The sequence below is a fragment of the Pyricularia grisea genome, chromosome I (genome assembly GCF_004355905.1).
Source record: "Pyricularia grisea strain NI907 chromosome I, whole genome shotgun sequence".
NCBI lineage: Eukaryota > Fungi > Ascomycota > Sordariomycetes > Magnaporthales > Pyriculariaceae > Pyricularia > Pyricularia grisea.
Window position 1 is genome coordinate 2715070 of NC_044973.1, and position 13295 is coordinate 2728364.

The window sequence follows — 13295 nt, forward strand, 5'->3', positions numbered from 1 at the left end:
CCTTAACCTTAGTTCTAGACCGAACTATTAACAACTGCCGTGCACCTAGGTAGGTAGGTACCTATGTAGGAAATCTCCACCCCCGCATCCTGTCATCATAATTGTCACTCACTCCCCGCCCCTTGGCAGGAACAAGAATCTGTTCGGCTTTGCCTCGAGATAAACGTCACTTTGGCAACCAGCATGGTGCGATACCACGTTACCATGAATTGTGAGGAGTTGCGTCGACGCTTAAGTTCGGACTTCGTCACCTGAACATCTCTTCAGATTCCTCAATGAGATCTGTACTTCACTTCTGTCACCTATAGCTTTGCAATGCGTACTCATTCCTAGTCCAGATCACCACATGATGCATGGGCAATCTATCTTGTGCAGCCATCTTTGGCTACTTCTAACCTCAATGACGTCCGCCGCAGTGCTCGCGGTGCAACCTGCCGCGGAGGTGCAGAATGTCGCCTCCCAGCCGCCAGCCCCTTATCTGCGCACACCCACTGAGCGACAGCTGAGCTGGCACCGACTCGAGTACTACGCATTTGCGCACTTTGGCCCAAACACCTTCACCGGAGAGGAGTGGGGAAGAAGCCAACAGCCCCCGGACGTTTTCGCCCCGACTTCGCTCGATACTGACCAGTGGGCCGAGACGTTCAGGCGCGCCGGCATGGCCGGCATGATCCTGACCGCCAAGCACCACGACGGCATGGCGCTGTGGAACACGTCGTCGACGACTTACAAGGTCGCCAATGGCAAGTGGGCCAAGGACCGCGAGGCAAAGGGTCTCGACGCCGACGTGGTGCGCATGGCAGCCACGTCGGCCAAGAAGCACGGGCTCAAGTTCGGCGTGTACCTCTCTCCATGGGACATTCACCGCGACCCAGCTATGCCCAAGCCTGCGTTGGCCGGGTCCATGTTTGACGAGCCACAAATCTTTGGCGACGATAGCCCTGGCGACTACAACGAGCTGTACGTGCAGCAGCTGACGGAGCTCGTGGACATGAAGCTGGAAGACGGGTCGAACGTGGAGCTATTTGAGATCTGGTTGGATGGGGCTAGTGGATCCGCTACGGTGCAGACGTTTGACTGGTCTAGGTATCGGGATGTGATCCGGACGCACCAGCCGGGCGCCGTCATGTGGGGTCACCAGGGTCCAGATGCTCGCTGGGTTGGCAACGAGGACGGCTACAGCGTCCCGACAAACTGGCACACCATCAGCCGAACGCAGGACCAGGAGCGCTACGGCGAGCGGGAGCTCGAAGTTGGTATCCGCGACGGCCTGTACTGGACGCCGGCAGAGGCGGACGCGAGGATACGTGCGGGCTGGTTCTGGCACGCAGAGGAGAAGCCCAAGACCGCCAAGGAGTTGATGGATATGTACATGGACTCGGTCGGACGGAGCGTCAACCTGCTACTCAACGTCGGACCGGATAACACGGGGCGGATCCCGCAGGTGGATGTCGATGCTCTGATGGAGTTCAAGGAGCTGCGGGATGGGTTTCTTGAGAGGAAGCTCCTACACCCGGGGCTGGGAGTGAGTGCGAGCGGTGTCCGGGCCGGAGACGACGCGCAGTTCGGCCCGGGGAACATGCTCGATGAGAGCCGGGATACTTACTGGACCATGGAAGATGGCCAAACTACTGGATCGGTCGAGGTTGACGTCGGCGGCACAGTCACTATTGAGGCTGTTGCAGTCAGGGAACATATAGCATTGGGTCAACGTGTGGGCGGGTATGCGTTCGAGGTCTTCTCCGACGGTGCTTGGAAGGAGATTGTTAGCGGGACGTCGGTTGGCTATGGACGGATCGACAGGCTGAACACGACGGTGACCGGGACACGGCTGCGGCTGCGTGTCACCCAGGCGAACGCCGTTCCTTTGATACAGGGAATCCAGGCATTCGGATCAAGAGTATTATAGAGTAAAGAGTGTTGGCCTGAGTAAGTATGTTCTGAGGTCACTTAGTCACTAAGATTGTTGATCCAAAATTTACGTTTACCTGTCGTGTGTTTGATTCATCAAGATAACAGGCTACCTTAGGATTAGAAATTCGCATCAAGGAAGGCACTGGCTATTTGGATACAGACAAGTCGACCACCAATAAAGAAAACAAGCTTCAAAATTCATCAGAGAACCCGCAGTTCAGTTGCACCTCTGTGAACCATTGTTTGATTCGTCATCCTGTACTTTATTCGGCTAGGCCGCCTGACGTATTATCCTTCTTTGGACAAAGAAATAAATTCGTGTAACAAAGTTGGCACCAACATGCAAACGCAATAGTGAAACCCAAAAAAAAAAAAGAAAGAAAAAAAAAGAAACTCCAAAACTATGCCAAAACCTGATTTCCTCGAAAAAAAAAGAAAACATACTCATAGCGTCATCCCACAAACCAACAATTATATAATTATATATGCTAGAGAATGGTCATAAAAAAAAACAGAAATCGACATTAAGCCCTACCCTCATCCCAGTCGGCCCATCTCCTTATTATCTGATCCACCTCCTCGACTCCCTTGCGCGACGCATCGACCTCGAACCACTCACGGTGCTCGCGACCGCAGCTGTCGCACTTTTCCCGATCGGCCACCCGCAGGCCCAACCCCTGCAGTTCAATGTGCACCAGGCGCTCGACCTTGTGGCTGTGCGGAACCTTGCGCGGGACGAGAGACGCCGACGACCTGGCGGAGCTGGGGCTGGCGCCGGGCGAGGAGGACGGGATGTACGGGTAGTAGCGGATCAGCGAGAGGTCGTAGCCGCACTGCCGCGTCCACTCGTTGAGCCTGCGCTGCACGTTGGTCGCACGTCCGATCTTGAGCAGGATCGTCTTCTTCTTGCCGTTCGTCTTGGGATCCGCCGTTGCCGAGGCGAACGAGGCGAGCACGTCGCTCGGCCGCCTGGAGCGCCCGCCGGGTTTTGAAGGTGGTGCCAGCAGGGACCGTGCGGCGTCGACTGGTGGACTGGCATCAACGTCCGTCGGCGTCAGCCAGAACATGTAAATGTACCCAGCGTCGTCTTGATCCGAAACGGGCTTTGCGAGCTCGGCTAGCAGTCGCGAGGCGACCTCGGGGGATGCGCTGGGCGGGATCAGGGACATGAACTGCGCAGTCTGAGAGGTCGCCGAGGCTGTTGATGAGTGCCGCGATCGCCGTGGGCCACTTGACGGTGTGCCGGGAAGGCTTGACCGGGAGGGCCTAGATGAGTGGTTTGGTGTGAGGTGTTGATTGGATTGCCTCCCCGGCCTCGTTGGGGTGGTTGCGCCTTGATTTACCGCCGGCGCAGATTGCAGCGGTCTCGGCTTCGGCCTCGGCGGAGGATCTTCAGACACCTCTGTGATGGGGATCGTGAAGCAGCAGCAAAGGGACAGGCTCTGGGTTTTGGGTTTGGGCCTTGTCATCTTCTTCTTCTCGCCCCAATTGCTCGTGCCCGCCGAGGAACCGTCAACCGCAGCAGGCCTCTTGGAGGGCTTCTGCGTCACGTCCAGCAGCCCGAGGCGGTCGGCGAGCGTGTCGATGCTCGTGCGCTCTTCGAGGATCGGGGTGTGAGACGCCCTCGGGCCGGGACTCGAGTGTGCCGACATGCTCGCCTGTTCTTTGTGCTGCCAGCAGTACAGAGACTCGTCGCTCGGGTCGTCGACGCGGAGGTTACCCCGCCGGCGCCGAGGTGGGGTCGAGGGCGCGGACGATCCATCCGAGTTTGCGGCCAACGAACGGCGGCACGCCCGGCCGCTTGACGTTATGCCGCGGCAGGTCGTAGAAGGGTTCTTGGAGTCATTGCGGGCGAGGAGAGACTCGGGCGTGTTGGGGATGAACGGCATTGCAAGGCAGGATTTCGAGCTTGGACCAGGCCCAATCAGTGGCTGGGAACCAAAAAACGCGATACACTGTAATTTGGATTGGAACAGATATAGTCAAGGCGGGAATCAAAGCGCAAAAGAAAAGGTTCAAAAGTTTTTATTCAAAACAAAAAATGGGACCCTCACGATATACCCAAGACCCAAGAAATCAATAAATCGCAGTCGCTCGCCCATAGTCTGGGCAGTGAATGAAGTCACCGTCAATTCCATGTTGAGGCTAGAAGCGGTGGGAGGCCCTGCCTGGTTGGCCTCGACCAAGCCTCGACCCGAATGGACCCCATCCGACCCTTTCCAGGCTTCCGCGACATTTGTCTTGGTGCGGTACGCCAACCCGACAGAATTAAGGAGGTTGGTGAGGCTGTGTTGTGGCTTGGATGGATCAGTCACATACAAGTAAACGCGTGAGCACGTGACTAGACAATTGACGTCATATCGACTAGCCGAGTCTACAGTGCCAAGCTAGTCAGTACTTGTTCTGTGTTGCCTGGCATGCATGCTAGAGCTCCAATGACAGTGACAGGGCAATCTGCTTCGCTGAAGATACCTAGGTAACTACAGTATGTTCCCAGGCCTCTGATTACCTACCGCTGCGTCCCTATCTTTTTGCTGCTGCAAGTTGATGTAACTTTTTTTTTTCCTTTCCCGTACTCTCTTTCTCTAGTGCATGCGCCTATCACGCCATCGGGTTCAATTGCGTCAACCCCCACCTTGACCATAAAATCAAGGATTTATCCTGATAGCAGTTGCTGACAAAGAGCGCTGGGTATTTGCGTTCTTTTGCCTCCGTCGGCGTACTTCGCGAATCTGCGCCGGATCTGAGGCACGAAAAGCTTGAGCAGTCTTGACGCTTCTTGGCCAGGCCTTGGCTTTTACCTAACAGCAACCACTAAAGGTGCCTCACTCAATGTGGACTGGCCTGCCATATCTCGGAGCTAACGCTCCCCGTAAAAAAAATCATTCTCGGGCAAAAAGAAAACTCGACAATTCGAGCATCTGCCATTTAGGTGCGGACTGCTCGCTTAACTGCAATCTGCAGCGCTAATTCAAAAAGTTCCGTTGACGCCATTGGAAGGTGTGATACAGCGTAACATGGATGATTAAACATTGAATGGGAAGCCCATGTTGGAAGCACAACCATTGGACCATCTTTATCTTAAGAAAACGACCAAAGGTACGAGGAGGTAGGTAGGCAAAGTACCTAGCTAGTCTGGAAAAGTCTTCTGGTACCAAATGCAACATCAGCTCAACTACAGAAGAGAACGTGGGAGCAAATACCATGTCAATCATGTCCACCAAGTGTAAGGTACATGGTAAGCTGCATGTGAAATGGGGCAAAAATGACATGGAGTATCCCGTCAATTTCCTCATAAGGGTGGAAATCTGGACTAGGTCCCTGGTTCTCGCCCTGTTCGGATGCCAGGATGGTCATCCTATTCATCAGTTCAACAACGGAGATATTTATTTCTCTCGCGCCACCCCCAACGCGTACCCATTAAAGGCATACCCCGACCTGTCGCAAACTGAGCTTCTCTGGTCGCCTTTTTTCTTTTGTTTCCTGGCCGACCTAGACTCAGACTAGAGCAGCTGTCGGAAACCGAGGCGCATTCGTTCCTGCCGCTATTTTGTACCGCAAGCCCACGATTAAGCTCGGAAAGACCGCCTCGATTGCGTGCTCAAAGTCAAACTAACCCTGCGTCAAGCTGTCGTCTCATATCCCCACCTCTTCCCTAGCAGCACCATTTTACACTATCTGCGCAACATTGCAGGTATACATCAGCAATAAATAGTCTTGCCAAGCAGGGGCCAGCTTTTTCGAATTAGCCGTCGCAGCAGGTAATTAGTTGGATTTTCTTGATTTTTTCATGGATATCATGTGATGCGTCTTCTCGGGTTTTATTTTCCAATCCAACTTCTTACTGCCATCCTGTCGGCAATTCCGTTTCTCAACACTCTTTTGCCTCACCCGCAAGGCAGTATATTTTGTTCCTGACACCCAAGATGCCTACGTAGAAATTGTTGCGAGGAGTCTGCCGCTACACTCCTGGACCTACTTAGATTTACTTGAAGGTGCTCCTATATCTCAAGCAAACTAGTCTATAACACAGGATTAGCCATGTCCAAAGAAAGCAATCGAGACATATCACCCGACGGGCTCACCCCTTCACCTCCAGATCTTCGACAAGATGGAGGTAACGGGATTTCACTTCGGACACCACTGCGAGACTTTCGACAATGGTTCGGTGGACCTGCAGTGACCATCGGCCCCCGCATCACTTCATTTGTTGTCCCCTCGGTCGAATCCGACTCTGAAGCCAGCTCTGAGCTTGTACAAAAACAGATTGACAGCGAGGCAAATGCGGGCATTCAGTATCGCACATGTAGTTGGCAAAAGGTCAGCATCTTGTCGTGTGATTTTTGTTGGACCATCTCGATCGTTCGTCGTTCCGATGCTGACGTGCTTCTTTATATTTGCAGACGGCAGCACTCCTCTTCTCTGAGTATATCTGCCTGGCAATCATGAGCTTTCCTTGGTCATACAGTGTACTTGGACTTGTGCCTGGGTATGTTGACTCTGAAATTGCATACATATCTAAGCAATACTTGGAAAGCACATGGGTCAAGCTAACCACTCGTTGTCCCAGACTCATCTTCACTGTGTTTGTCGCACTCATAGTGCTGTATACGTGAGTCGAGAACCAGTTACAAAAGGCAAAAACGGCCAAAATCGCTGCAGTTGCTAACACTCGACAGATCACTGGTCCTTTGGGAATTTTGTCTACGACATCCCGAGGTTCGCGATGTTTGCGATATCGGGCAGATGCTTTTCTGGGGCAAGAAATGGGCCTGGTATGCCACAGCCGTCATGTTTCTGCTCAACAACACGGTAAGCCTCACTCAAATCTCCAAGCAAATAGATGAATCCAACTAACTTTGATGCATGCTTAGTTCATCCAAGTATGTCCCTGCAATCTTCGGACCATCTTAATTCCGTCTATTTGCGTGATGAAAGATTACTGACCTCTCAATCAGGGTCTCCACGTGCTAGTGGGTTCAAAATATATCAATACGATGACTGGGACAAACGCGTCAGTTCAGTGCCAGACAGTTAGCTTTGGCATCATCGTAGCCATTGTCTGTTGGCTGTGCTCCCTTCCTCGAACCTTTAGCATGTTGAGTAAGCTCGGGACGGCATCGGCTGCTTTTACCTTCATCTCGGTTCTCCTTGCTACCATCTTTGCCGGCATCCAAGGAGACCCAGCAGGATTCGACTCGTCCAAGAGTGGCGGAAATCCAATCGTCACGGCCTTCCCGACAGCCAGCACCACGTTCGTCATGGCTACAACTGCTTTCCTGAATATCAGCTACACGTTCATTGGTCAGATAACACTGCCAAGTTTTATTGCTGAGATGAAGGACCCTAGGTATGAAAAAGATACCTTACAGTTAAACATGAGCTGTCCATACGTACTGATGCTGACGGGAACCTCAGAGACTTTCCCAAAGCCCTCTGGGCCTGCACCATCGCCGAGATCTTTGTCTTCAGCATCGTCGGGTCTGTCATCTACGTTTACACGGGCAATCAATACATGACAGCGCCGGCCTTTGGTTCCCTTCATGATGTCTACAAAAAGGTATCATTCTCCTTCATGATACCTACAATCATTTTCCTGGGAGTCTTGTACGCCTCGGTCTCGGCACGCTTCATTTTCTTTAGGCTATTTGATGGCTCGAGGCACAAGAGCGAACACACAGTTGTAGGCTGGTCCGCCTGGGCTGCAATTCTTTGTAAGTGATGGATCTCAAGTCCACCTGTCTGCTAAAATAAGAGTATCCAATACACTCACTAACACTACTAAAGTTACCACCTGGATTCTTGCCTTTATTGTCGCCGAGGTTATACCCTTTTTCTCGGACCGTAAGTTTTCCAAGTTGACTCCTCATGTCATATATTCTAGGCCTGCTTTTGCTGACCTACTCGTGTCAGTCCTCTCCCTCATGTCATCGCTGTTTGATAGCTTCTTCGGCTTCATATTCTGGGGCGTCGCTTACTTCCGCATGCGCCGTGCCGACCGTCGCAAGAATCCCGACGAGCCACGGACAGCCACGGGGATTGCGCTCAGTGCGCTCAACGTCTTCATCATTCTCATCGGTGTATTCTTCCTCACTGTCGGCACCTATGCCACAGTACAAAGCATTATCGATTCGTTCCATGCAGGCGCTGTTGGATCCGTCTTCACATGTGCGAGCAATGGGCTTTAATGGTGGGTTGGAGTTTATAAGGCTGGCTTGATGTCTTTCAAGGGGGGAAGCGTCGGGCATGCATGCTTGGGAAACCTTTTTTATACCCGCCGTAAGGTGTTACATATGGTGACGTTAAATAGCAGTTACAGTTATGTATGAGGCCTCTGTTTTGGATCCAACAAGTAAAAATAACCAAAAAGTACGTTCGAGGGCCTACCTACCTACCGGCCCACCGACCAACCACCATTTATACCACCTATAATACCATATACATCATTAATTATAAGATGCTGCAGGTAAACCATGGTATAGACACGTGCTATACGATGTTGATATCATTTTCCAGCAAACGTTGTCCGGGAAGCCTTTACCAAGTTGCTGGGTTCGTCTGACCACTTGCTCGCCGTTGCCAGTTCGGTTGGAAACCAGTCGAGCCCCTGATTTTGTTATTTATTGCTCTTCGTCATGCACCGGACAAAACCGTCTTATCTGATATCTCGGACTGATCAAGAATGCAAGTGTCTACGTTTGAATCAGACGTGCCAAGAATCTGAGTATCGAATTTTGTGCTGGAGTGTCCCTAAAAGTGATGCATTGCCAAGCACTGTCATCCGATCACCAAAAGAACCGCCCCAGCTTCCCGCCCTGGTGCCTTTTGACACAAGCAGCCAGGCACAGCTTTTCCACTGCTAAGCATAAGATAAATTCACCATGGTCTGCTCTTTCAGACCCTGGAGTTCAAGTCCCTTGCTTTTTGCCGTACCAACGCCCTCCCCGTTCCCGATGGTCTTGCAATGATCAATATAGTCACAGCTGAGAAAGAGGGTTACTTTTTCCATCTTGCTTGCCGACAAATACGTAGCCAGTCTATCCATGAGAAGCAATCTCACTCTGTGCCAGATTGGGGGGGACGCTGGGTTGCTGATTCCCAGCATCCACGGCCGGCAAGCAGCCCGGAGGATACCGACGAAGCAACTCCCGCACATCATCTTTGATCCTGTTTACATATGCGCACCGTTAGTATATACAGACTTTGTCGCTAAGAACTCCTGGTTGGTTAAAGTTCTTTAGGTTTCTTACATGTTTACCCTCTGTTCCTCGTCGGGGAAATGCGTACAGGCGTTCGTGTGGAAACGACTAGCAGTGGAGTACAGCCCTTGTAAGTTAGCACATGCACCAACAAGACACGGAGGGTAAAAGGTCCTGCAAGAGACATACAGGCTATAGAGTAAGTTTCTCCCATCAAAGTCTTCGACGGGCTTCGATGGCTCCATGTACTTGTAGTATGTTGACATGTAATTTGTGAGCTTGTTGCGACTGGAACGCCAATTGCCGAGCTCATCTGCTCAAGAAAAAAGAAAACGCATTAGCATCTATCACACCCCCTGTTTTTTTCTTTGTGTGAAAATGACATATCCAACTTACATTCGTGGTGGCCCCAAAACCCCGATGGGTCGTAGATGATTGGTCTGCCAGTGTCGTCATCTACGCTGACGTTTCCATACCAGAGGCCGCCGTGCACGAGGCAAGGCTTGATCTTCCTCCCTCCCGTCTCGAGAGGTCTCAAGAGTCTTGGGATCACCCTGTCGAATAGCTCGGGCAGCATGGCGTCGGGATCAGGGTCGGGCGTGGCCCTTTGATCCCTGAGATTCAGAACATGGCGGAGGCCCCGAGAGAAGAAAACCTCCCAGCTGTCGCACCAGGTGTTAGTTATCCTTTGGTGCATCGCCGTTATAAGTAGGACAGTGGAAGCCAAACATGCCGTTTGGTGACACGCTTCTCGAGTGCAGGCGTGCCATCATCCTGCAGAGTTCTTCGACGGGCGGCTGGTCCTTGTTGAAGTTGTAGTGCTTTCAAAGGTAGAAGTGCGAGTTCTCGTCGGTCTCAAATGTCCCCCCAGCCGATATGCCTGGGACACAGGTCCTTGTTTACTGAATGCATCTCCAAAGTGTTTAGAAACTCGCCCCTTAATGCTTCCCTGCCATGCATGCCGGTCGAGACCTACGTGGATGGTGTAGTTGAGGGCCTCAAGAATTGTCTCGAATTTAAAAAAAAGGGACTTCGGGATAGCATACCTTGAGAAAGTAGCTCTCTTCATGTCCACTGGAAAGGCGAACCCGGAGACACTTGGCCTTGGCCCACCTGGTCTCGGCCACATCTGCAAACATCTATTATTTTTGTCACGTCTAGCAGGACTATCGGGACAGCATCAGCACTTGTAAACAACAACGCAATCGGAAACCAGAATAAGGAGAGACGAACTGGCCAGTATGGCTGGATCAACCTGAGCTTCTCTACTCTTTTCTGCTGACTGGGCCATGATCAATTTGTAGTGAGTTGTAGGTGGGTGAATATCTATGAGTACTTACCTAGGTAAATAGGTAGGGAGCTTGGTGAGTAGCGAGGCAAGTTGAACGGCAGGTAGGTAGGTAGTGAGATAGACAGGTAAGTACCTCAGGTAGGTAACTCAACTGGATACATTCATCCCTTGATGTTCCCTGCAGATCTGGGCATATGCCGTTAACCGCCAACGAGCATGCCTATCCCGCACGAAATCACATACCCTGACATCAGGTCTTCGGAAATTTTATCTGTGGCTTGGGAGCTCTGCCAGAGGTCAGAATAGAAACGAGTGTATAACTTGAGCATCCAATTTCAGGTTACCGGAGCACCAATACCGCGAGCTACACAAAGCCCACAAGTATGAGCCTTCCAACGAGTTTCGAGTTGTACAACGGCCAAAAGATCCCAGCTGTTGGTCTAGGGACCTTTCAGAGCGAGGATGACAACTCTTGAGTAAAAGGAGCTGTGAAAACTGCCCTGGAAATGGGGTACCGGCACATTGACGGCGCACATGCATACGGGAATGAAAAGCATATTGGGGAAGCTATAAAGGAGAACGGTATTCCACGGAAGGAGATTTTCGTAACGTCAAAACTGTAAGCCAAACCATAGAAACAAAGCAAGTATTAATTCCAAGGCATGGATTCTGATTAACCTGTTCATTCGCCATCAGGGCACAGACATGGCATGACCCCGGACATATAGAGACGGCGTTAGAAGTCTCTCTGCAAGATCTGCAATTGGACTTTGGCAAGATCCTGGTGGAATCCAAGCTGCGCCTTCTGGTTTGTTGCTAAAAAATCCTTTTGATTGCAGTTGACCTTTATCTTATGCACTGTAAGTGAATATTTGCCAGAGACCTATCGAATAAAAACCAACTACCCATAATAAACTCACAAATACCAGTCCCCCATGCATACAAAGCTGGGGAGAACAACGAGACCATTAGGCATCCCAGTGGCAATGGCAAGGCATGTCCTGATCAGACAACGTGCCTGTCACAAGAACACTAGAGCACAGGACTTAAAACGTCTTGTGGACTCAGGAAAAGCCAACGCGATTGGTATGTGACCTCCTATTGCCCGTAGTTTCTTTCATAGAACTAACATCCGGACAGGAGTTTGCAACTTCAACATCCTGAAGACCAAACGACTTCTAGCAACCGCGCGGATCAAACCAGCCGTGAATTAAGTCGAACTTCACCCGTAAGTAGAATATGATAATCCCGTAGCTGAAAGTGACGGGAATTCTTACCCAATCTTCACCAGATACCTCCCTCAGCACGAACTGATGGATTTCTCTGCAAAGCACGGATTCCTCCTCGTGGCACACCGACCACTCGGCGGCCGGCCAGTATCAGCTGTGAGAGGACACCCTAACCAGAGCCCTCCAACAGAGGATCCGACTGTAAGTACTGGTGTTGATGAGCTTGACAGCTCGTAAAAAAGGAGAAAGAAGAAAGAGGAACAAATAAGACGAGAACCAAGTGGCTAACAAGCCGGTATACCAAGATCGCATATGTGGCCTCCAGCTGCGACATGTCACCAGCCCAGGTTCGTATCATGCCACAGTTGGTCTTGAATTCCATATCCCTTCGTTAAAGAGTTCTTAGCAACTAGTGACTACCAGTTCCCAATGGATTATGCTCCTAACGTTCTGCTATAGGTTTGTCTGTCATGGGCAGTTCAGCGAAGCATCTCTGTGATTCCCAAGTCGACCCAGACAACGCACCTGAGAAGCAACATGGAAGTGCGCAAGCTACCTGACGAGCTATTCAACCTTGTAGACGGTCTGGCTGCATCGCATTTTGGTGGCCCAGTTCGGTTCCTGGATCCCAGTCGGCACATCGGCTTCGATATATTTGATGAAGGAAATGAGCAGCCAACTACGGATTCTGCACCCTGGGGTTGAATGATAGCTTTGGGGTGAGGTGAGAAAACCGCAGCTTAGATAAAACATCCAGGACTCATATCAATCTTTGGCCTCAGCAAGCTTCTCCTGATACCTCTTGCTTTGTTGCCGGAATTGCTCCACAGCTTCTTTAACAAAGTAGTAACCGGGAATGGTTTTGATCCCGAGTTCCCTACACAGTTCCCATAGGTTTTTCGATTCCAACATCATGCATTTCCAAGCCTGAATCCTCCTGGTCTGTCCTGGCTCTCTTACTCCCACTGCAGGGTGTTGCAGGATTCACCAAGCCACATGAGTCCGAGACACCTTCTTCCCCTGTCGACTGCGTATCGGCTGACGTAGTCGGGGACTGATCCCTGAAGCAAATACGTAAAAAGCTGGGGTTATCCCAGCCCACCCGTTTAGCACTACTGGAGCCACGTGGGGTCACCACCCGTAGGGCTAGCCGAAACCTACACCCCTTGACTTACTTGATTGGATCTCTGATGAGCAAACCAGTCTTCAGAACCAATAATCCGCTTACCTACGGAGTACATAGTAATCTTTGGCACGTCGATTAAACTTGGATCATGGTATTAATAGCAGATCACTGACCCTCGCGTATATATTAAACAGTGCGGGTTTTACAACGAAAAAAGAACAAAACAAAAAAGTTTCGTTGTCTTGGTCATTGAACTCAGCGCTCAAGTCACTCTAATCTTTCAGTCAAATCAGTCAAGCTAGGGTCGTAACTAAGACTATTTAAACTAAGTTAGTTGTGAATAGACTAAGTGACTATTACCAACCCTGCGTAAGACTCCAAAATTTTGGATAAACCGATCGAGTTTCAATGTCATCTACAAGGCATGGAGGCAAGTACCTACTCTATATAGCGAGCGATATGCATAGCCCTTGTTTCCAAAAAAGATACCTCACATGACTTCCCTTGTTTTAACCTGTACCCTTTGTCGCTTCATC

General features: G+C 50.8%; 6 protein-coding genes across 6 annotated transcripts; 4 read left to right on the forward strand and 2 right to left on the reverse strand.

Moving 5' to 3' along the window:
- Nucleotides 1-400: 400 nt before the first annotated feature.
- Nucleotides 401-1909, forward strand: PgNI_05854 (uncharacterized protein; the record flags this gene model as incomplete). Its single annotated transcript, XM_031125884.1, has 1 exon — nucleotides 401-1909. One exon carries the CDS (start codon nucleotides 401-403, stop codon nucleotides 1907-1909), a length of 1509 nt encoding a protein of 502 aa, XP_030982679.1.
- Nucleotides 1910-2438: 529 nt separating this feature from the next.
- PgNI_05855 (uncharacterized protein) lies at nucleotides 2439-3803 on the reverse strand (the record flags this gene model as incomplete). Its single annotated transcript, XM_031125885.1, has 1 exon — nucleotides 2439-3803. The coding sequence occupies one exon, from the start codon at nucleotides 3801-3803 to the stop codon at nucleotides 2439-2441; it is 1365 nt and encodes a 454-aa protein (XP_030982678.1).
- PgNI_05856 (uncharacterized protein) lies at nucleotides 3322-3742 on the forward strand (the record flags this gene model as incomplete). The annotated part of the gene is made up of 2 exons (XM_031125886.1): nucleotides 3322-3527; nucleotides 3595-3742. 2 exons carry the CDS (start codon nucleotides 3322-3324, stop codon nucleotides 3740-3742), a joined length of 354 nt encoding a protein of 117 aa, XP_030982677.1.
- A 1470-nt stretch (nucleotides 3804-5273) lies between the features above and the next one.
- PgNI_05857 (uncharacterized protein) lies at nucleotides 5274-8224 on the forward strand. The gene is made up of 9 exons (XM_031125887.1): nucleotides 5274-5675; nucleotides 5853-6234; nucleotides 6318-6403; nucleotides 6485-6526; nucleotides 6594-6726; nucleotides 6873-7264; nucleotides 7333-7628; nucleotides 7702-7758; nucleotides 7828-8224. Exons 2-9 carry the CDS (start codon nucleotides 5956-5958, stop codon nucleotides 8100-8102), a joined length of 1560 nt encoding a protein of 519 aa, XP_030982676.1. The 5' UTR covers nucleotides 5274-5675; nucleotides 5853-5955; the 3' UTR covers nucleotides 8103-8224.
- A 727-nt stretch (nucleotides 8225-8951) lies between these two features.
- PgNI_05858 (uncharacterized protein) lies at nucleotides 8952-10404 on the reverse strand (the record flags this gene model as incomplete). Its single annotated transcript, XM_031125888.1, has 7 exons — nucleotides 8952-9081; nucleotides 9165-9221; nucleotides 9303-9426; nucleotides 9510-9775; nucleotides 9843-9934; nucleotides 10160-10242; nucleotides 10347-10404. 7 exons carry the CDS (start codon nucleotides 10402-10404, stop codon nucleotides 8952-8954), a joined length of 810 nt encoding a protein of 269 aa, XP_030982675.1.
- Nucleotides 10405-10910: 506 nt separating this feature from the next.
- Nucleotides 10911-12338, forward strand: PgNI_05859 (uncharacterized protein; the record flags this gene model as incomplete). Its single annotated transcript, XM_031125889.1, has 7 exons — nucleotides 10911-11023; nucleotides 11101-11212; nucleotides 11334-11490; nucleotides 11545-11609; nucleotides 11709-11834; nucleotides 11939-11980; nucleotides 12093-12338. 7 exons carry the CDS (start codon nucleotides 10911-10913, stop codon nucleotides 12336-12338), a joined length of 861 nt encoding a protein of 286 aa, XP_030982674.1.
- Nucleotides 12339-13295: the final 957 nt, after the last annotated feature.